Consider the following 21727-nt stretch of genomic DNA (forward strand, 5'->3'; position numbering starts at 1 on the left):
ATCACGGCTCAGCCGCCGATATTTTCTCCCCCTCCACTAGACTTTGAGTGATGGTCTGGACGCTAGTCATTCAGATGAGACAATAAACCGAGGTCCCGTGTGCAGCATGTACTTAGGGCACGTAAAATAACCCACGGCAACAAAAGGGTTGTTCCTGGCAAAATTCTGCAGAAAAAATCCACTTGGATAGGAAAAACAAATAAAAATGCATGCAGGAAGAAATACAAAAAAATGGGTGGCACTGTCAGTGTGGCGACGCGTTCTCCCTGGGGAGAGCAGCCCGAATTTCACACAGAGAAATCTGCTGTGATAAAATGAAATACAAATAAAAATAATAATAATGATGATATTTATATAGTGCTGAATCTTGTGCAGAGACAAATCAGAGAGCTTCTGCACCAGTCATTCACACGTATGCATAACTCTAAACACTGGAGAAACTGAAGACAATGATGATTGTGATGTTGCTAGCAGTAGTATTATTATGAGTGGATCATGTTGATGATAATGATGATTAATTGGAGTGGATTTAAGTGGAGTGATGGCCTAGAGGTAACGCGTCCGCCTAGGAAACGAGAGAATCTGAGCACGCTGGTTCGAATCACAGCTCAGCCGCTGATATTTTCTCCCTATCCACTAGACCTTGAGTGATGGTCTTGATGCTAGTTATTCGGATGAGACGATAAACCGAGGTCCCGTGTGCAGCATGCACTTAGGGCACGTAAAAGAACCCACGGCAACAAAAGGGTTCTTCCTGGCATAATTTTGTAGAAAAATCCACTTTGATAGGAAAAACAAATAAAAAAAACAACAGAGAAATCTGTTGTGATAAAAAGAAATACAAATACAAATACAAATAACTTTATTTTTCTCCTTTTTTTTTCCTTCTTTTTTTTACAGTTCTCATCGGAAGGCTATTTCTGGATGTGTATCCACGTGCTCAGCAATGGTATGTTGTCTTCAGTTTAACGTCTTTCCACTTGAAGTGATATTAGACGGGGGGGGGGAAACAACCCAAGGGGGTAGGGGTTGTGGGAGGGGGAGGTAAAAGTGTGCGTATGTGTGGAGGGTGAATAGGGAGAGACAACGCTAGGGAAAAATGGAAACGTTATAAACGCCAACATCAAACAACTATAACATCTATAACAAATGTCTTATAGGACTACGCAGCAATTCTTCTGCAATAACAAATAACATATTGGAATTGTTAACAACACATTCAAAAGAACTTTTGGTGAAGTCTGGCAAAAAAAAAAAACATTTTAGATTCTGACATTCGAATATTACGTGGTTGCTAGAAATATGTTCTCCACATAATTATGCATCTGACATCATTGCTGAAGTTAGTTATAAAAGCGTTCAGTTTTATCCTGTTTGATAATGCATGAATCTGCCTAAATCTTATTGAATTACTGTATGTACTCGACTGATTGATATTCCCCGGTTGTTGAACATTAATTACACTATTTCTTTTAAAGCTTTGGTGTGTGTTGAGTCTCAGAATCTGAGGTTTTGTTTGTGAGTGAGTGAGTGAGTGAGTGAGTTGAGCTTGTGTGGCTGTGTGGGTGGTATCTTTGGTGTGTGTGTTTGTGGGCTTGTGTCAGATATGCGCCTAGTATTTGGTCATGCAAGATGACCAGATAAAAGATGGATGGTGGGATTTTTTTTTACGTTGAAAGGGGGATTTTTTTTTTTTTTTTTTTCTAAACGGGAGAATTTCTTTTTTTTTTCACATAGAAAGCAATTATGCAAGTGAAAAAAAAAACACACAAAAAATTGTCATTTTTAATTTTTGTATGTTTGCTGGCTATTGTTGCTGCATTTTATTTTGTGTGTGTGTGTGTGTGTGTGTGTGTGTAGTATGTGTGTGTGTGTTTGTGTATGACTAATTATGTGTAAACTTTGTATGTGTATGGACTCTGTGTGTGTGTGTAATTGTAAGAGAGGGGGAGAGGGTGTGTGGGTTTCAGTGGTACACGAGAGAGAGAGAGAGAGAGAGAACAGAAAGGGGGGGGGGGGGGGGGGGGGAAAGCTTGCACAAAATAGACATAGATTATTATTGACTGCTGTGACCAGATAAAAGATGGGTGGTGGGATTTTTTTTACATTGAAAGGGGTTTTTTTTTTTTTTTTTTTTTTTTTAACGGGAGAATTTTTTTTTTCACATAGAAAGCAATTATGCAAGTGAAAAAGAAAAAAACACACAAAAAATTGTCATTTTTAATTTTGTATGTTTGCTGGCTATTGTTGCTGCATTGTGTTCTTGTGTGTGTGTGTGTGTGTGTGTGTGTGTGTTTGTTTTTGTTTTTTTTTAAACCATTGAATGTTTTCTGTTTTCCAGGGTTGTTCCACGTCTACACCAATTTAATGAAGGGGAGGTTAAAACTGAGGTAAGTCTGACTCCTGTTTAGCTGGCTTCTCTCCCTTCCCATGTTTTAACCTCTTGACTGCTGCTGACCAACAAGTACTTTTTTTTTTTTTTTTTTTTTCAAGTTTAACATTTAATGAATGCATACATACATTACATACATACAGGCGGACATACAAAAATTGTATTTGTAATTATTAATAATATTACTTGTTATTAAACGTTATTTAAACTATAAAGCAGGAAAACAACAACATAACATTGTTTTTATACAGAAAAAAACAACAACACAAAGTCATATGCACTGCATAAAAAAAGTAAATAAATGAAAGGAAATTTTTTTTTTTTTTTTTTTTAAAAGAACAAACGTTACATTCGTGGCTGTCATTCCTCCTCCTCCTTGTTGCCTTCCATCATTTTTATGTATGGGTACCATTTTCCAGAAAATGCTATGGACATCATTTCCATCGAGTGTATATATTTTTCGGTTTTGTATATGTTTCTTAGGTCTGTAAGGAAGTACTTTATACATGGTTTGATTTTATTTATTCTGCATTTATAGATGAAATGTTTCGCCACTAGAATGATATAGTCAAATATTTCATCTGTTTTTGTAATATCACCATTTCCAAATAATACTAACTCTATATTCAACTTTACATTTGCACAATTTTCACACTTTTCCTTCAAGACATTTTCTAAGTCCCCCCAAAAGAGATGAGTAAATGTACAGTGCCATGAATAGTGTTGAATTGTGACAAACTAGTACTTTTCGTTAGAGAAAAGCTGTCCCCTGAGAGTTTTCCAATCTCCCAGGTCAACACACTTGCAGACCTGCTTGTGCCTGAACCTGAACCCCCCTACGTTTTGTATACGCAAGCAGAAGATCAAATATCCACTTTACAAAGGTCCTGTAATCAGTGTCAGCGTTTTGGTGGGTTATGGGGAAACAAGAACATACCCAGCATGCACACCCCCGAAAACGGAGTATGGCTGCCTACATGGCGGGGTTAAAAAAAAAAAAAAAAAAAAAATCGTACACATTAAAGCCTACTCGTGTGCATACAGGTGAACGTGGGAGTTGCAACCCGTGAACAAAGAAGACAAAAGAGTGAAGAGAACAGTTCACAAAACAGTTGGAAATGTGGTAAAAAAAATCTCATACCTCGCTGATGATTTTACTTCACCAAGGTTTAGCAGTCAAGGGGTGAAATTTGTATTTGTATTTGTATTTCTTTTTATCACAACAGATTTCTCTGCGTGAAATTCGGGCTGCTCTCCCCCAGGGAGAGCACGTCGCTATACTACAGCGCCACCCTTTTTTTTTTTTTTTTTTTTTTTTTTTTTTTCTTGCGTGCAGTTGTATTTGTTTTTCCTATCGATGGGGATTTTTCTACAGAATTTTTGCCAGGGACAACCCTTTTGTTGCCGTGGGTTCTTTTAATGTAACACAGGACACATCAAAACAAAATGCAGTTCATCTTCATTTGACTGCTTGCACAAAGGACACAACTTCTCTGTGTGATCAACAATCTTATAGCGATATCTGTGCATGTAAATTTCAGAAATGCCAAATCTAAATCTTGTTCATAAAACTCGTAGATATCTTTCCATGTTAAACAAAAGATAATTCTTTACTAATGTGTAGAAGTATGAGATCTGTAGAGACAGAATCTATCACTTGACTGAATATGATTTTCCCGGTTTTGCCATCTACAGTCCATCAGACGCTGAGGAAAAAGTTTCAGAAACATATTCTCATTACCTGCTCCTTGATATTCCCAAACATATCCAAAGCCCAGTTCTCAGAGATAAGTTCATACATTTGACGCCCAGTTCTTTTTGCCTCTAGAATCTAAATCATACAACATATTATAGGATTTGCGTGGCAGTCTGTTTTCATTCTTCTTCTTCCTCTTCTGCGTTTGTGGGCTGCAACTGCCACGTTCACTCGTATGCACACGAGTGGGCTTTTACATGTATGACCGTTTTTACCCTGCCATGTAGGCAGCCATACTCCGTTTTCGGGGGGGTGCATGCTGGGTATGTTCTTGTTTTCATAACCCACCGAACGCTGACATGGATTACAGGATCTTTAATGTGCGTATTTGATCTTCTGCTTGCATATACACACGAAGGGGGTTCAGGCACTAGCAGGTCTGCACATATGTTGACCTGGGAGATCGTAAAAATCTCCACCCTTTACCCACCAGGCACTGATTTGAACCCGGGACCCTCAGATTGACAGTCCAACGCTTTAACCACTCGGCTATTGCGCCCGTCGTCTGTTTTCATTCAGTTTCAGTAATTTAAACCAGTATCGAACACATCTAACTGCAGAATTTATATAGTAGACTGGATGTCTGTTCGTCTCACCGTATACTAAATCATTAGGTGCCTTCATTTCAACTCCTAAAAAAAACTTTTTCAGTCCAAATAAATGAACGGACTCATATTGTATTTGTAGCATTTTTTATCTAGACCCCATAATTCTGAGCCAGAGAGAGAGAGAGAGATTCAAGATGGTTTATTCAATTAAGGCCATAGCCCCATATGAATAGGGGGTAATAACAGTTTTACATGTGTCATTGCAATTGGTAATATGAACAATACAACGTCATTCACAACAAACTATCAGTGAATCTAAGAAATAAGTGTCTCTCTTAATTGCAGTGCTTTATAAAGATACATAGCAAAACTATGATGGTGTTTTCATCGTTAGATGCCATTAATAAACATAACCGAAACAAGCATGGATTTATATAATATTTTGGGGGAATAAATTGGATTCATAAGTCAGTCAACACAGGGCATTTTAAAACAAAGTGAACTTCATCCTCTCTTGATTCTTTGCACAATGGGCACAATTGTTCAGAATGACATGTTGCTTTGTAACGATATCTGTGTGTGTTTACTTCAGAGATTCCAAATCTAAATCTGGTCAATGTAAATCTGAGGTGTCTGTTAAAATCAAACAAAAGGTATCGCTTTACTATATGGAGAGAGAGAGAGAGAGAGAGAGAGTTGCCTGCAGTCCATGTGTGGTGTGTATTTTGTTGCAGTGCCTTGGACAGGCTGTACTCATGCTACATCTACAGGTAAGTGATCACACACACACACACACACACACACACACACACACGCACAACACACACACACACACACACACACGCACAACACACACACACACACACACACACACACACACACAACACACTCGCACACACACACACACACACACTCACACACACTCACACACTCACACACACACACACAACACACTCACACACACACACACTCACACACACACACACACGCACACTCACACACAAACACACACACACACACACAGACACACACACACTCACTCACTCACTCACACACACACACACACACACACACACACACAGAGTCACACTCACACACACACACACACACTCACTTGCACTCACACACACACACAGACAGTCACACTCACACTCACACACACACACACACTCACTCACTCGCACTCACACATAGTGACATACACACAGACATACACACACACACACTCACTCGCACTCACACACACACACACACTCACTCGCACTCACACATACAGACAGACACACACACACACACACACACACACACTCATGACACGTTTGTGCCAGACAGTATTGATGTGTCCAGTACACATACTGACTGCCTCTCTCTCTGTTTCAGTGTGGTGATGTTTGCTCCTTGTAGCTATTTATTAGGTAAGTCTTTTAAGTATAGTAACCACTATCAGTAGTAGTAGTAGTAGTACCACCATCATCATCACAATCATTGATCATTATTAGTTTCTAATATTATTGTTTTTGTTACTAGTCATTAGACGATATACCGAGGTCCCGTGTGTGTAGCATGCACTTAGCGCGCATAAAAGATCCCAAGGCAACAAAAGGGTCGAAATTATGTAGATTCCTTATCAATGGATTTTCAAAAATGGTATGTTTTGAATAGTCGTTCCATCTTTTTTTTTTTTAGAACTATTTTGTTTTTTGTTTTGATTGTACCCCCATGTCATTAGGGCTGATAAGCTATTGACATTAAAACAATTCTGAGTTCTGAGTTCTCTGTGTGTGTGTGTGTGTGTGTGTGTAGCAATGCAGATTTGGAGGGAATGTTCATCATTACAGTGACCCTCAGAAGGTAGTCTGGAACCCTACTACTTATTTGTTTTAAAAGATGTTGTTGGGACACCGACAATTTCAGGGGGGGAAAAGAAGCCTAGGGAACCTAGTAGGTTATGCTCATAATCATATTCAGAATAATGTTTATCAATTCTTTCTGCTCTTACATTTGAAATATTACCTGCAATGTGGTGGAATGAATGCATGAAACGATATATGTTGTATTTTTTTTAACGTTGGTGTCTTCGTTATATTCCGAAATGTTGTTGTTATTGTTATGTTTCTTTACAGTGATGGTCTCCCATTTTGTTTACCTGTACTGTGTTGTGATAATGCGCCGGACCTAAATTTCTCAATAATCAAAGTTGAATGGATTGGCCAATGATCTGTTAGAATTTCTCCTCTCCCCTCTGTTCCCCCTCCCCCACCACCTTACCCACCGTTCTTCTAAATTTTCTTCTTCTTCTTCGTGCTTCTCTTCTATTAGGCCAATTACTCTGGTGATAATAAATTGAATCTCATATTAGCATTATTTTACTATATTATGTACTGTTTGTTTATTTGTTTTATTTCATTGTTTCATTACTTACTGTTTATGAATGTTGTTTAATACAATTGATAATAATATGGTTCATCAGTCGTCATGATAAAATTGAAGTGCAACGTTTTGAGCACAGTATATATAAGCTTTAAGCTTTTTGATGCTCTTATGTCCTTCATTGCATTGTAATCATGTGTATTGTTGAATAATTAAAGATTATTTAAACTATAAAGTTATTCTGATGTAATTTTTTTCTTTTTCTTCATTTTGAAAAAGAAAAAAAAAGAAGAAAAAAAAACACAAGAGAAAAAGTTTGTTGTTTCCACACTACCAGGTGATGTGTGGGAGGCTGTGAACTACCCGTACCTCTACTTCACCAAGTTCTATATCGGATGTGTACTGAGGTGAGACACCTATGTGCCTCTGTATGTGTGGGCGTGTTGGGGGCAGGGTGGGTGTGGGGGGTGGGGGTGGGGGGCTTTTTACGTGTATGACCGTTTTTACCCCGCCATGTAGGCAGCCATACTCCGCTTTTGGGGGTGTGCATGCTGGGTATGTTCTTGTTTCCGTAACCCACCGAACGCTGACATGGATGACAGGATCTTTAACGTGCGTATTTGATCTTCTGCTTGCATATACACACGAAGGGGGTTCAGGCACTAGCAGGTCTGCACATATGTTGACCTGGGAGATCATAAAAATCTCCACCCTTTACCCACCAGGCGCCGTCACCGTGATTCGAACCCGGGACCCTCAGATTGATAAGTCCAACGCTTTTTAACCACTCGGCTATTGCGCCTGTCGCTGTCAGTGTATATTCTTCATACCGATGCAGTGATACTGCTAGTGATGTGATGTTTACAGTGTCTGTTCTTTGTACTAATAAAGATTTGATGCCAGTGTTTATTCTTTATAGTACTGATTAGGATGTTGCATTGTATAGTGATATGATGCTGTCAATGCTTATTCTTTTCACTAATGAAGATGTGATGCCAATAAGTATCCTTCTTACTAATAATAATGATGTTATGATGTCAGTGTGTGTTCTTTAGACAGATAATTATGTTGTAAATGTGTGTCCTTTTATACTGATGATAATATAATGTTGTCATTCTTAATACTGGTGTTGATGTTACGTTGTCATTCTTCATACTGGTAACGATGTTATGTTGTCAGTAATTATATACTGGTAATGATGTGATGTTGTAAATAATCCATACTGTTAATGATGTTACGTTGTCATTGTGTGTTCTTTATACTGACAACGATGTTAATTTGTCATTGTGTGACAGCGGAGTTCTAGGAATCTTCCTCAACGTGACGGCCATACGTCTGCAGGAGACAGACTTTCTGCCATCTGGCCTGGACTTCTCCGCTGTGCAGGCCATCGCCAGGGTATGTGTGTGTGTGTACGTGCAAGTTTGTGTCTGTGTGTGTGTGTGTCTGTGTGCGTGTCTGTGTCTGTGTGTGTGTATAGAGGAGGAGGAATTTTCTTTTATGTCCCATCACACATACTACTGGTGATTGGAGACATTTTTTTTTTTTAACCCTTTGACTTCCAAAATCAATAATCACCAACCTCTAATTCTAAAAAAACAAAACAAAAAAAAACCAACAAAAAAAACACAAAAATTAAAATAATGCCCAAAAGTCTATAAAAGCATATGTTTTCTTGAAGGAAAATGAATGGAAAATATGATTATTAAATGTTTAATGTTGTCAGAATGAGATAATTCCTAATATAGGGAAAATAACTTGGATTTTAGAATACAAAATGGACAAAATGTTTTGAAAAAAAAAAAAAAAAAGAAGAAGAAGAAATTTCGAGTCTGTTTATTTTACGAGTACAAATGATGCTAAAACATTTGCAAATGTAATGGACACAACAATCAGTTGCAGTTATTTTGTTTTCCTCCACCACTGTCATGTTGTTTTAAACATACGCATTATTCATCAACACTCACATACACCCCTCCCCTCCACCCACCCACCCAAACACCCACAAACGCAATCACACAATATTACAACACAGAATCTCACTGTAAACCATATTTCAGCTTGGAGCTTTACTCTGCAGGGTTTCATAGTAAGTGAAAACCCAAAAATGAAAGATTTCAAGCTAAAATATTGAATTTTATTTATACCCACTTGTAACATGACCCCGCCCCTTTCCTGTTGATGTACACTGTAGTATGTAGTCATCAGCAGGATAACCACAATTGCTTCAGTTGATCTTCTTCTTCTTCTTCTGCGTTCGTGGGCTGCAACTCCCACGTTCACTCGTATGCACACGAGTGGGCTTTTACGTGTATGACCGTTTTTACCCCGCCATGTAGGCAGCCATACTCAGCTTTCGGGGGTGTGCATGCTGGGTATGTTCTTGTTTCCATAACCCACCGAACGCTGACATGGATTACAGGATCTTTAACGTGCGTATTTGATCTTCTGCTTGCATATACACACGAAGGGGGTTCAGGCACTAGCAGGTCTGCACATATGTTGACCTGGGAGATCGTAAAAATCTCCACCCTTTACCCACCAGGCGCCGTCACCGTGATTCGAACCCGGGACTCTCAGATTGACAGTCCAACGCTTTAACCACTCGGCTGTTGCGCCCGTCTGCTTCAGTTGATCAACAACAACATTTCACGTTTTTTGTAGTTGCTATTGTCGACGATGTGCATCAAACTTCTAGCCACTTCTTCTGTAGCGTACATGCTGGCAGCCATGCTGACATGCTCAACAGCTTTCCGTTTTACAGAACATAAAAAATCACAGCAAAATCGAGCCAAAACTTGGTGAGATATTGGTCCAGACATGCATAAAGGCAGTCACCATTTGCAAGGAAGTAAACATACTCAATATGAACGGCTGCACTGTTGATAATGCAGTTACCCTTAAAGCGCGGATATATCTGTGCTCGGAAGTGAAAGGCTTTAAGTACTGACCTTCACACGAGAACATTATCATTTAAAAGATAGGAGAGCATGGTATAGGTTGGGGTATACAGGGGGCCAGGGGGGGTGGGGGAGTTGAAAAAAGGAAACGGGGCAAGAGGAGGGTGGAGTCATCGATGAATATTTGAAATACCGATCGCCTTCAATTTGAAGGCTGCATCATAGGCATAACGTCGCGTTTTCGGCATGATGAGGGTGTACGCTTGAGCAGAGTAGAACTGAATGCTGATCTGAAGTCTTTTAATGTGTGCGGATTTGATTTATGAAATGTGAACAGTTAGCACACTATCCTGAAGCTCATCCCAAAATTCAAGGACAGAAATCATGATTCTGATGAGTAAAAATTGTAAAAAATCCACAAATAAGCCGCATCATTGTATAAGCTGCAGAGGTTGAAGCTGGGGTAAAAAGTCGCGGCTAATAGACCAAACTTTACGGTAAATAGAAGTACAATTTAAAGAAAATGTACTGTGTTCTAATGTACAGTGTTGTATTGTACAGTATTGTACTGTATCATACTGTACTGTGTTGTATGGATGTGAATCATGGACGGTCTACAAACGCCACGCCAAAAAGCTGAACCACTTCCACACCACCAGTCTCAGAAAACCTCTCGGCATAAAGTAGCAAGAGAAGATCCCTGACACAGAGGTGCTCACTCGTGCAAACTCCAACATGGCAAGCGCTCCCATAGAGGCCAAAAAAAGCGCTTCAAAGACACTCTGAAAGCTTCTCTGAAGGCCTTCAGCATCAGCCACGACACATGGGAGCAATGGACAGACCAAAGTGGCGTTCAGCTGTCCACAAAGGCGCCAAATCCTGTGAGGCCAACAGAATCGCTGCAGCAGAGCAACGCAGACAGGCCAGGAAAAGCAGTGCCAGCAAGTCCCCGACAGCCGCCACCATCCCCTGTCCACACTGCGTCGGAACCTTCCGGGCGCGGATTGGCCTGACCAGTCATCTGCGCACCCACAGAGCCCAACCCACCCACCCCCAGGATGACTAGATGGTCCTCGTCGATCCTGACGGACGAACCACACTGTATCATACTGTACTGTGTTGTAGTCTGCTTTATTGTATTGTATCATCACCAGTGGCAGTGAATTGTCTTGGCGGACTAAAAACACCAACAGTGGTGAAAGAGTTAAGGCGGAAGTGGTTTTTTAAAATTTTTTAAAATTAAAAATTTTTTTTTTTATCACAACAGATTTCTCTGTGTGAAATTCGGGCTGCTCTTGCCAGGGAGAGCATGTTGCTAGACTACAGGGCCACCCTTTTTTTTTTTCTGTATTTTTTCCTGCGTGTAGTTCTATTTGTTTTTCCTGTCGAAGTGGATTTTTCTATAGAATTTTGCCAGGAACAACCCTTTTGTTGCCGTGGGTTCTTTTACGTGCGCTAAGTGCATGCTAGCACAGGCGGCGGCTGAGCCGTGATTGGAACCAGCGCGGCTCAGATTCTGTCGCTTCCTAGGCGGACACGTCACCTCTAGGCCATCGCTCCACTATGAATGTTTTTTTTTTTATTGTGTGTGGTGTTTGCAGATCTGTGGGTCACTGCTGTCTCTCCTCATCTTTCAAACTGTGCTGACAGCCAACTTTGCTTTTCTGTAAGTATTTGTTTTTGTTTTCCATGTTGAAGATCTCATGAAAAACTTTTCCACACTGATTTTTTTATTTACTTTTTTTCAGCAGTGAAGTTTTTTTGAAATTCACTTTTCTACAGTGAAGATTATTTTATTCACCATATCAACTATTTAAAAAAAGAAAAAAAAAAAAAAAGTAAAAAGTAAAAAGGCAAGTAAAAATAAAAAAGGTATTGGTGAATACATCATTTGTTCTCTATCTTTTTTTGTTCCTCATGTGAACGTTATTGAATTTTACCAACTTTGATAAAGATAGATAGGTAGGCAGATAGACAGACAGACATAGAGACTGACTTAAAAAAAAGAAAATTCAATATATAAGTAAATGAAAAAGAAAAAGAAGAAACAAAGAGAAAAAACAAACAAACAAAAAATCAACAGTATTGTGCTGTTTACGCATACCCAGATTCAAACACTCTGCTGTTGGCCGCTGTTCTTTCTCTGTCTCTGGACCTTGATCTGTGATCTGTCACAACCACCACCACCACCACCACCACCCACGTCCCATTCCTCAAAACCCTGAAAAGTCAACCATCACTTCACCACCACCACCACCACCACCACCCTACCCACCTGGTACACACCCACTTCTCAAACCCATCTTCCCCTTTCTTTTGTGTTTGCTGTCACACAGTCTGTCTGCAGATATTTATTTATTTCTTTTATTTTATTTTATTTTATGCGTGTGTGCGTGCAGCGTGGCGATCAACCAGCTGTGCAGCGTGGTGGTGATGGACGTGGTCAGCCGCGGCCCCCTCCCCCACATCCTCCCCTCCTCCTCCTCCTCCTCCTCCTTCTCCTCCTCCCTCTCCCCCCACGCACCACGGCGGCCCACCACCTCGTCCTCGGCGCCAGACATGCGGCAGCTAGAGCGCCACGAGCTGCAGCAGGACATGCTACGCATTGAGCTTCGATGAGGGCTGACCGCTGACCAGTGACGGCTGATGATGACTGGCGGTGGTGGCTGGCGGTGGTGGCTGCGGTGGTTCACAGGAATCTAGTAGTCGGTGCCAGATACAGTCCTGTGTGTGTGTGTGGGGGGGGGGGGAGGTGTTTAAAATGGGGGTTTGGGGAAGGGGTGGACACGCATTGAGCTTCGATGAGGGTTGACTGCTGACCAGTGACGGCTGATGATGGCTGGCGGTGGTGGCTGCGGTGGTTCCCAGGAATCCAGTAGTCAGTGCCACAGTCCTGTGTGTGTGGGGGGGAAGGTGTTTAAAATGGGGGGGTCGGGGGGAGGAGTGGACACACATTGAGCTTCGATGAGGGCTGACCGCTGACGAGTGACGGCTGATGATGGCTGGCCGTGGTGGTGGCTGCGGTGGTTCCCAGGAATCCAGTAGTCGGTGCCGGACGCAGTCCTGTGTGTGTAAGTGGGGGGGGGGAGGTGTTTAAAATGGGGATGTTGGGGGGGGAGGGGTAGGACACGCATTGAGGTTCGATGAGGGTTGACTGCTGACCAGTGACGGCTGATGATGGCTGGTGGTGGCTGCGGTGGTTCCCAGGAATCCAGTAGTCGGTGCCGGACGCGGTCCTGTGTGTGTGTGGGGGGGGGGGGGGGGTTTAAAGTGGGGGTTTGGGGGGGGGGAGGGGTGGACACGCATTGAGCTTCGATGAGGGCTGACGGCTGTGGGGTAGTGGTGGTGGTGACTGCGGGGGGGGGTTGAGAAGTGGGTGTGGTGGTGGTGGTGGTGGTGGTGCAGTGATGGTTGACTTTTCAGGGTTTTGGGGGAATGGGACGTGGGTGGTGGTGGTGGTGGTGGTGGTAGTTGTGACAGATCACAGTGTGGAACACACACACGCGTGCGCGCGCGCACACACACACACACTTACACTCACACACACACACACACACACACACACACTCACACACACACACACTCAAACATGTATTCACACTCAAGTCTTTGCTTGTGTATCCGGATACAGATACAGAAGTAAACTCAAATCCTCTTTCAGCCGCACACATACATACATGGTCAAAAAGACACAGACACACTACACTCAGGGATTCAGACAGACAGACAGACAGACAACAAATAGATGGACATGTGCATCTTAAGACAACATTTGAGCGTGTACACACATGCATACTCTCTCTCTCTCTCTCTCTCTCTCTCTCTCTCTCTCTCTCTCCTCACACACACACACACACACACACAGTGTACATTTTTGGGTCACATGGATGAACAAATTTAATGTTAGTTAACCCTAAATATATATATTCAAAGTCACAGTTATTCTATTATACACATGTACAGGTGTTCTTTTTATGCATAATATTAAAACAGTGGTTTATTTCCACTGTGATGATGACAAATGTTTTCAGCTATGTTATTCCGTTGCACTGATTTTTGGCAGTGTGCAGGCAGCACTTGAGATTTTGTTCTGATTTAGAAGTGCTGCTTCTCTTCTTCTTCTGCATTCACTCGTATGCACACGAGTGGGCTTTTACGTGTATGACCGTTTTTACCCCACCATGTCGGCAGCCATACTCCGTTTTCGGGGTTGTGCATGCTGGGTATGTTCTTGTTTCCATAACCCACCAAACGCTGACATGGATTACAGGATCTTTAACGTGCGTATTCGATCTTCTGCTTGCATATACACACGAAGGGGGTTCAGGCACTAGCAGGTCTGCACATATGTTGACCTGGGAGATCGTAAAAATCTCCACCCTTTACCCACCAGGCGCCGTCACCGTGATTTCGAACCCGGGACCCTCAGATTGACAGTCCAACGCTTTAACCACTCGGCTATTGCGCCCGTCAGAAGTGCTTCAAAAACACAAATGACTGAACTCCTATTATCGGTAAAGCAATACATTCGTTTCAGAAGAAAGAAAAAAAAAACAACAACCCTGATCTCTTCATTGATGGAAGCGCAATTGATCGTGGACTGTAATCATTACAGCGATCATGAATCTGATCGCAGATCAAGACGGATATCTCATTCACGGATTATCAGTCACTCCCTCACACTCCTGATAAGAAGTGATAGTGACTCAGAGCTATGGCTGGGGCATTCCAAATTGCAATAACTGTTGTTGTTTTTTTTGTTGTTTTTTTGAGAATTCCCATCATTTAACTCGTTCAACCTTGCGCCCGAGCATTGCCCTGGCATCAGAGTGTGCCTCAATGAAAAGCTTTTTTGTTTTTACATTCATACGGATCATAACGGCTCTTGTATTCATATGCATAAACCATGAGGTTCCCCTTTTTGACTCCCTTGTGTAAACAAAGTGAGTCTATGTTTTAACCCAGTGTTCGGTTGTCTGTGTGTGTCCGTGTGTCTGTGTGTCCGTGGTAAACTTTATGTTTTCTCTGCAAATACTTTGTCAGTTGACACCAAATTTGGCATAAAAATAGGAAAAATTCAGTTCTTTCCAGTCATCTTGTTTAAAACAATATTGCACCTCTGGGATGGGCACAAAAAAATAAAAAAGAAGCCTAATTATATGCAAACTGCATTTACTGTTATATTTATATTTTTTGTGTTCTTTAAACTTGGCACTTTGACCTCTTATTCTGACACAACAACAAGAGGAGTCATTATTATCATTTGTAGTTCAAACAGGAACTTCTTTTGCTAAGCATGGAATTTTTATTTATTTTGCACACGTTTTGGAAACAGCAGATAGTAAAAAAGGGAAATTACTCTATAATTAATGCTGGGGGACTTAATTTATCACAAGTGAGTCTTGAAGGCCTTGCCTCTCTTGTTCTTTTTCTTTTTTCTTCCTTTTTTTTTTTTTTTTTTTTTTGTAATCTAGCGGATGATGAATGAAGCGGAAGGGCTGATGTCCTCAGCATGGCCTGGTCTTATTTGCCGTAAGGAGCTATGAATGGTTGGGATACTGTGTCATGAACTGTGTTTTGTGGGTTTGTCTTAGTGGGGTTTTTTTTGTGTGTGTGTATGTGTGTGTGTGTGTGTGTGTAAAATTAATGTGACAGATTTGTGTTGTGTTGATGCGGTTGAGCATTTTGTATGGTTTGACAGTCCTGATATGCCCCCCCACCCCCACCCACCCCCCACACCCCCGGTGTGGTCGGCTGGACTATAAGCAACAAGAACAAGAATAAGAATGCTCAGATGCATTGTTTGGGGTTTTTTCCCTGCACGTTGTTTGTTAATTTTTGAAATGAGAATTCACTGCAAAGAAATAGATGGGGTAGAGAGTTTCTAAAAGAGAGAGAGAGAGAGAGAGATAGTAGGCAGGCATACAGGTAAGAAAGGAAGCGTGAAAGAGATGTAGAGAGCGACAGGGAGGGTAATGGGGGGGCGGTGGGGGCAGGGAGGGTGTTGGGGGGGCCTGGGGGGGTGGAGGGAGGGAAAGTGGTTTGGGGGGGGGGGGGGGGAGGCGTCTCTTATTAACAGGACCAGGAACATTTCTTCCCCCCACACACCCACCATCATTGCGCTGTATTTTACTGTGTTGTATAGCATTGTGTGGTTTTGTGTTGTGTTGCTTTGTGTGTTGTATCCTACTTTGTGTCATTTTGATGCATTGTTTTGTGTTTTATTGAATGGGTACTTGCATCACGTTTGTATTACACTGTGTTGAACTGTGTCGCGTTCGTGTTTCGTTGCGTTGCATTTGTGATGTGCTGCGTTGTGTTCGCGTTGTGTTTGTGTTCGTGTTCGTGTTGTGTTGTGTCATTTTCTACTGCGTTTTATTGCGTTGTGACCATCATCATGTTTGAATTCCTCTTGTTTTGTTTTGTTTTGTTTTGTTTGTTTATGTAAGAATTCACTGCAAAGAAATAGATGGGGTAGAGAGTTTCTAAAAGAGAGAGAGAGAGAGAGTAGGCACACAGGTAAGAAAAGAAGCGTGAAAGAGATGTAGAGAGCGACAGGGAGGGTGACGGGGGGCGGTGGGGGCAGGGTTGGGGGCACGGGGGGGGGGGGGGGGGGGGAAGCGGTAGGGTGGTGGGGGGCAGGCGTCTCTTATTAACAGGACCAGGAACATTTCTTTTCCCAGCCACATTCTCCTTTCCCTGAAGCAGCAGGGCAACGGATGCCGTCAGCAGGGTGATGATGTTTGTTTTTGTTTTGTTTTTGTTTTTTTTACCTCGTGTGGTAACAAAGGCCACCTTGGCCTTTTCTTCTTGTTTTTTTCTGATGCTTTTTTTTTTTTTTTTTTTAATTTGAATATTATTATTCACTATCTCTGTTGTTTTTAATGCATTTTATATGTTGGGTATGAAGTTGTTCTTTTTTTTTTGTATATATATATATATATATATATATAAAACACAACAAAAAGGGGTGGGGGATGGGGGTGGGGGATCAGGGGGGACAAATGTATCTGGAGGACATGATTGTGTGTTATTGTGAGAGTAAATGATAGGTTGTTGTTTTTTTGTTTTTTGTTGTTTTTTTAATTGGTTTTGGGGGGCTACTTGATGCCAAAGCCTTCAAAGTGTAAAGGAGGAGGCAACCATTCCTGATTGCCATGCTAAGTTGACAGAGTGCTTGTCCCTGCATGGAACAGTGAACAGGGGCTATCATTCCATTGTTAATCCCTCAACTGCTGGATTTAAAAAAAAAAAAAAAAAAAAAGAAAGAAAAAACAAACACGAAACGCCAAGTGGAACGAAATGCTTTTGCCAAGGGAGAGCAAGCCTGGCGTCTGTCTTACAGAAAACTGGAAAGGACGCTGCAGTTATGTCCCTTAGCTTGGGCAAGCGAATCCAGTCTGATACAGAGACGTATTGTAAATCTAAGTTGTGATCTGTGCATTTGTCTGTTCCTATTGCATTGTACCAGACTGATGATTACATTTTCGTTTTATTTTTCCCCCCATTTGTATTATCCCCCCTTTTGTTTCTTCTTTTTTAAAATTATCTTCGCTCTTCCTCTGTGGCCGTCATCCTGTTAATTGTCACCAGTGTTTCCTTGTTTCTCTATGACTCAAAAAAGAGTTAATGGGAATAAACAAACTCTGAAACTCTGAAACTCAGAGCTGTCACAATTGAACAGCCAGTCATTAATTTGCTTCTTCGACTGCTGAAGTTCGGTGCAATGAGATCAGTGGTGGCGTGAATTTTGTTAGTGCAGTTAGTGCACTTTGTTTTTTTTTCTCTTTAGTGGTTCAGTTTGTTTTACTGTACAAAGGCAATAAAATCCTGAGAGGAAGAGAGAGAGAATGGCGACTGACAATAATTCTTCTTCTTCTGCGTTCACTCGTATGCACATGAGTGGGCTTTTACGTGTATGACCGTTTTTACCCCGCCATGTAGGCAGCCATACTCCGTTTTCGGGGGGTGTGCATGCTGGGTATGTTCTTGTTTCCATAACCCACCGAACGCTGACATGGATTACAGGATCTTTAACGCGCGTATTTGATCATTCTGCTTGCGTATACACACGAAGGGGGTTCAGGCACTAGCAGGTCTGCACATATGTTGACCTGGGAGATCGTAAAAATCTCCACCCTTCACCCACCAGGCGCCGTCACTGTGATTCGAACCCGGGACCCTCAGATTGACAGTCCAACGCTTTAACCACTCGGCTATTGCGCCCGTCGACTGACAATAATTATTATATCCTAGTCTGTCCAGTCTTCCCTCAGTGAAACCATTTACAGCTTAAGTCTTTTGTGAAGGACTATGACTCTCAAACTAGGAGGCAAAAAATTGCACTGGCTCTTAGTGCTGCAGCCTTGTGGACTGGTTGGCCTTTGGGAACCATCCCAACTCTGGCTGTCCCAAAACCCTCTTGGCCGAGAGAGTGGGGATGTAACTTGGGGCAAGACACTCTCCACTATAATCAAATTCTAGCCCAAATAGTCGGAACAGCAGTTGCCTCCTCTGCTGTTCTGATGGTCATAGTCGGACACGACCGACTATCATATATATATATATATATATACCTCAGTGGCTGAGGCGGCAGCCCCTTCCACTGGCAAGCATACTCGTCAGTGGCCGTCAAAGGGGGATAATTTACTGTGACGAAAAAAAATCAAAATGAAAGTACGTGTTCACTTCGGAAAGGGTCAGGGTTTAGTCGCTGAAGAGATCTAGGGCAAATCATTCGGTTTTTGCTACCGAAGAAATTCAGACAATTTTGTTGTTGTTGTTGTTGTTGTTGTTGTTTGGGTTTTTATTTTCTCCCTGAATCAGGTTGACACAGCTGGGTTTTGTTGTTGTTGTGCTAACGTTGGTACCAGGTTTCCGATCCGTCGGTTGGCTGTTGACGTGCCGTAGCGCCCGTGATTAACTCTCTCCATACGAACGGCGAAAGAGACGACGTTAACAAGCGTTTCACCCCAATTACCATCATCAAAATATTGCAAGCGGAAGGCTCTTATACTGAAGAGGTGAATGTTGACAAAGAATACCACAATTCTGACGACGGAAGCTAAAGGTTGGGTCATTCAGACACCCACTGGACATCCGAGGGGTCTGTGTAGAGGAGAAGAGAGGACTGGCCGTACTGAGTGGTTTAAAGTGTGAGTGTGTGTGTGTGTGTGTGTGTCCACGGCCTGTGTCTTGTATCGGTGAAGGGGGAAAAGTGCTAACACTGTGTGTGAAACGTGTGCTAGGTGCATTTTGGTGGGCATAATTAATTATGTAACACTGAAGAAATGTGTGATGTGTTTTTGTGAAGCGCGCCCGTATCAAGTTTTCCTGGACAGAGTGATTATTATTAGTGATGATGTTGTTACCATTATTATTGTGTATCCATTATTGTCGTTGTTGTTGTTATTATTATTATAATATTTTATTTATTTTTTAAATATATATTTTTAATGCTTGTTGACCAGCCGTGGAAAACATGACAGCAAAAACAACAGCACACTGCTTGCTTGCTTGCCACTTCAGTTCTTTCCCTTTGAATTATTTCCCTTTCATGCCCATGTCACATTAAAAAAAAAAATTTGTTTCCTGCATTTTACAGTGATGGCTTGTAGCAGTAGTGTCTGCCTCGCTGTAATGTTATGACATTGCCAGATTTTTTTTTACAGTGAACGCAATGAGATGGGGTTTGGAATAAACTTTTTTTTTTTTCTTTTTGAAACTGATTCACTTGTTTTTATTCAAAGAACAAAAATGTTGGCCTCGTTGTTTTTTCACTTTCCTCTTTTCTTATTATAATATATATATATATATATATATATATATATATATATATATATATATATATATATATAGAGTGTGTTGATGGCAGTTGCTTTGGTTGACATGAAGAAACTGCAGTTTGTCTTGTTCTGTGTGTGTGTGTGTGTGTGTGTGTGTGTGTTTGTTTGTTTTGGTTGTTGTAGACTTGGACTGGGCTTTTTTTTCTTTTTTTTTTCTTTTTTTTTTTTGTTGGGAGGGGGGGGGGGGGGAGCGTCAGGTGCCTGTTGCCTTTTTTTTTTCTTTTGATTTAAATTTTGCATATCTGTTATTATGTATTGTTTCATGTATCATGTTCTGTTATAATGTATTGTTTCATGTATCATGTATAACTATGTGCTGAGGTCTTTTTTTTTTTTCCTTTTTCTTTTTGCCTTTGTTTTCGGAGGGGTGGGGGAGGGGGGGGGGGGTTCTTGCTTGGTTTTTGTTGTTTTTTTTTTGTTTTGTTTTTTTCAATACCTGGATGAAAAATTGACCGAATGGTCAATGTCTGTAACATGTGCTAGTTTTTTTGTTTGTTTTGTTTTGTTTTGTTTTGTGCTTGCATGTGCCTGTACTTGTGCATAATTCTTTTTCGTATTTGAGGGGGTCAAAAAAGTGAGGTTGAGAAAATTGAAAGCATGGCAGTTCGTTGACAGTTGGAAGGGAGGGGAGATAGTTCATTATTTTGTTGTTGAGTTTTCAGCTGATGTTGATGATCTTGGGTGTCAACATACTGATGTCAGGACTGTGTGTGTGTGTGTGTGTGTGTGTTTCTTTTGTTTTCTATTTTATTTATCTTAAAAGCACTCAGAGCACACATGGAATGAAACACCGGGTCATATTCACCAGGTCTTTTTTCCTTTTCTTTTCCTTTTTGTGTGCGTTTGTGTGTGTGTGTGTGTGTGTGTGCAATACTTATATTTAGGACTGGAGATTGGGAATACTGCAGTAGCAATGATCAACTGTTTACCGTTATTCATTGTGATGTTCAGGTAGACATACACGAGCGCGGAATTTGTGAAAGGGTTTGTTCCTGTGCTTTCTGGTGTTTAAAAAAAAAAAAATAAATAATAATAATAATGGTATTTATATAGCGCTGAATCTTGTGCACAGACAAATCAAAGCGTTTTCGCACCAGTCATTCACACGCATGCATAACTCTAAAACTGTAGAAACCAAAGACAATGAAGAGGCAGGCAAGGGAGGCTATTAAATTTGGGAAGAGGTGGGTTTTAAGGCCAGACTTGAAAGAGCTGAGTGTGGGGACTTGACGAAGCTAAAGAGGAAGTTCATTCCAATTGCAAGGTCCAGAGACAGAGAAAGAACGGCGGCCAACAGTCGAGTGTTTGAATCTGGGTATGCGTAAACAGAGTGGATCCGAAGCCGATCGTAGTGAGCGAGATGGAGTGTAGAGGTGAAGGCAGCCGCAGAGATAGGAAGGGGCAGTTTTGTGAATACATCTATAACATAGAGTGCTGATCTTCTTGTACTTTATTCGGTGTGAGACAGGGAGCCAGTGGAGATGTTGCAAAAAAGAGGAGTGATGTGCTCAGGTCTGTTCTTTCTGAGGACGAGTCGGGCAGCAGAGTTTTGTTTTCGCACAGGACACTGCGGCCTCCGAGCACACCTGAAGAGGATTGGAGTGGCAGCCACATCCCTATGTGATTGCGGCCAGGCTGACCAGACCCCATCCCATATTCTCCAAGACTGCCCCCTGTATGAGGAGACGCGGCAGCAGTCCTGGCCTGGGGGTGCTGACCTCAACACCCAGCTCTGGGGGACGGCAGCCGATCTTCACCGGACGTCCGAGTTTGTGGCATCCCTCGGACTTCGACCCTGACTGCGTAGCTGTCGAACGCAAAGAAGAAGAAATGTGTTGAGAACCCCGTTACGACCCCGCCGCCATAGGAAGGGCAGTATTTGTATTTTGTATTTCTTTTTATCACAACAGATTTCT

General features: G+C 41.7%; 1 protein-coding gene across 1 annotated transcript in view; it reads left to right on the forward strand.

Moving 5' to 3' along the window:
- The window catches only part of LOC143290941 (UDP-N-acetylglucosamine transporter TMEM241 homolog), a 25839-nt gene extending 13172 nt beyond the window's left edge, over nucleotides 1–12667 (forward strand). The window contains exons 8-15 of the mRNA XM_076600514.1: nucleotides 901–949; nucleotides 2342–2390; nucleotides 5431–5466; nucleotides 6077–6111; nucleotides 7404–7473; nucleotides 8362–8464; nucleotides 11568–11632; nucleotides 12366–12667. Of these exons, the coding sequence (XP_076456629.1) occupies nucleotides 901–949; nucleotides 2342–2390; nucleotides 5431–5466; nucleotides 6077–6111; nucleotides 7404–7473; nucleotides 8362–8464; nucleotides 11568–11632; nucleotides 12366–12585 (627 nt within the window). The 3' untranslated portion in view covers nucleotides 12586–12667. The remainder of the gene's footprint in view (nucleotides 1–900; nucleotides 950–2341; nucleotides 2391–5430; nucleotides 5467–6076; nucleotides 6112–7403; nucleotides 7474–8361; nucleotides 8465–11567; nucleotides 11633–12365) is intronic.
- Nucleotides 12668–21727: the final 9060 nt, after the last annotated feature.

Source organism: Babylonia areolata, chromosome 16 (genome assembly GCF_041734735.1).
Source record: "Babylonia areolata isolate BAREFJ2019XMU chromosome 16, ASM4173473v1, whole genome shotgun sequence".
Lineage (NCBI taxonomy): Eukaryota > Metazoa > Mollusca > Gastropoda > Neogastropoda > Buccinidae > Babylonia > Babylonia areolata.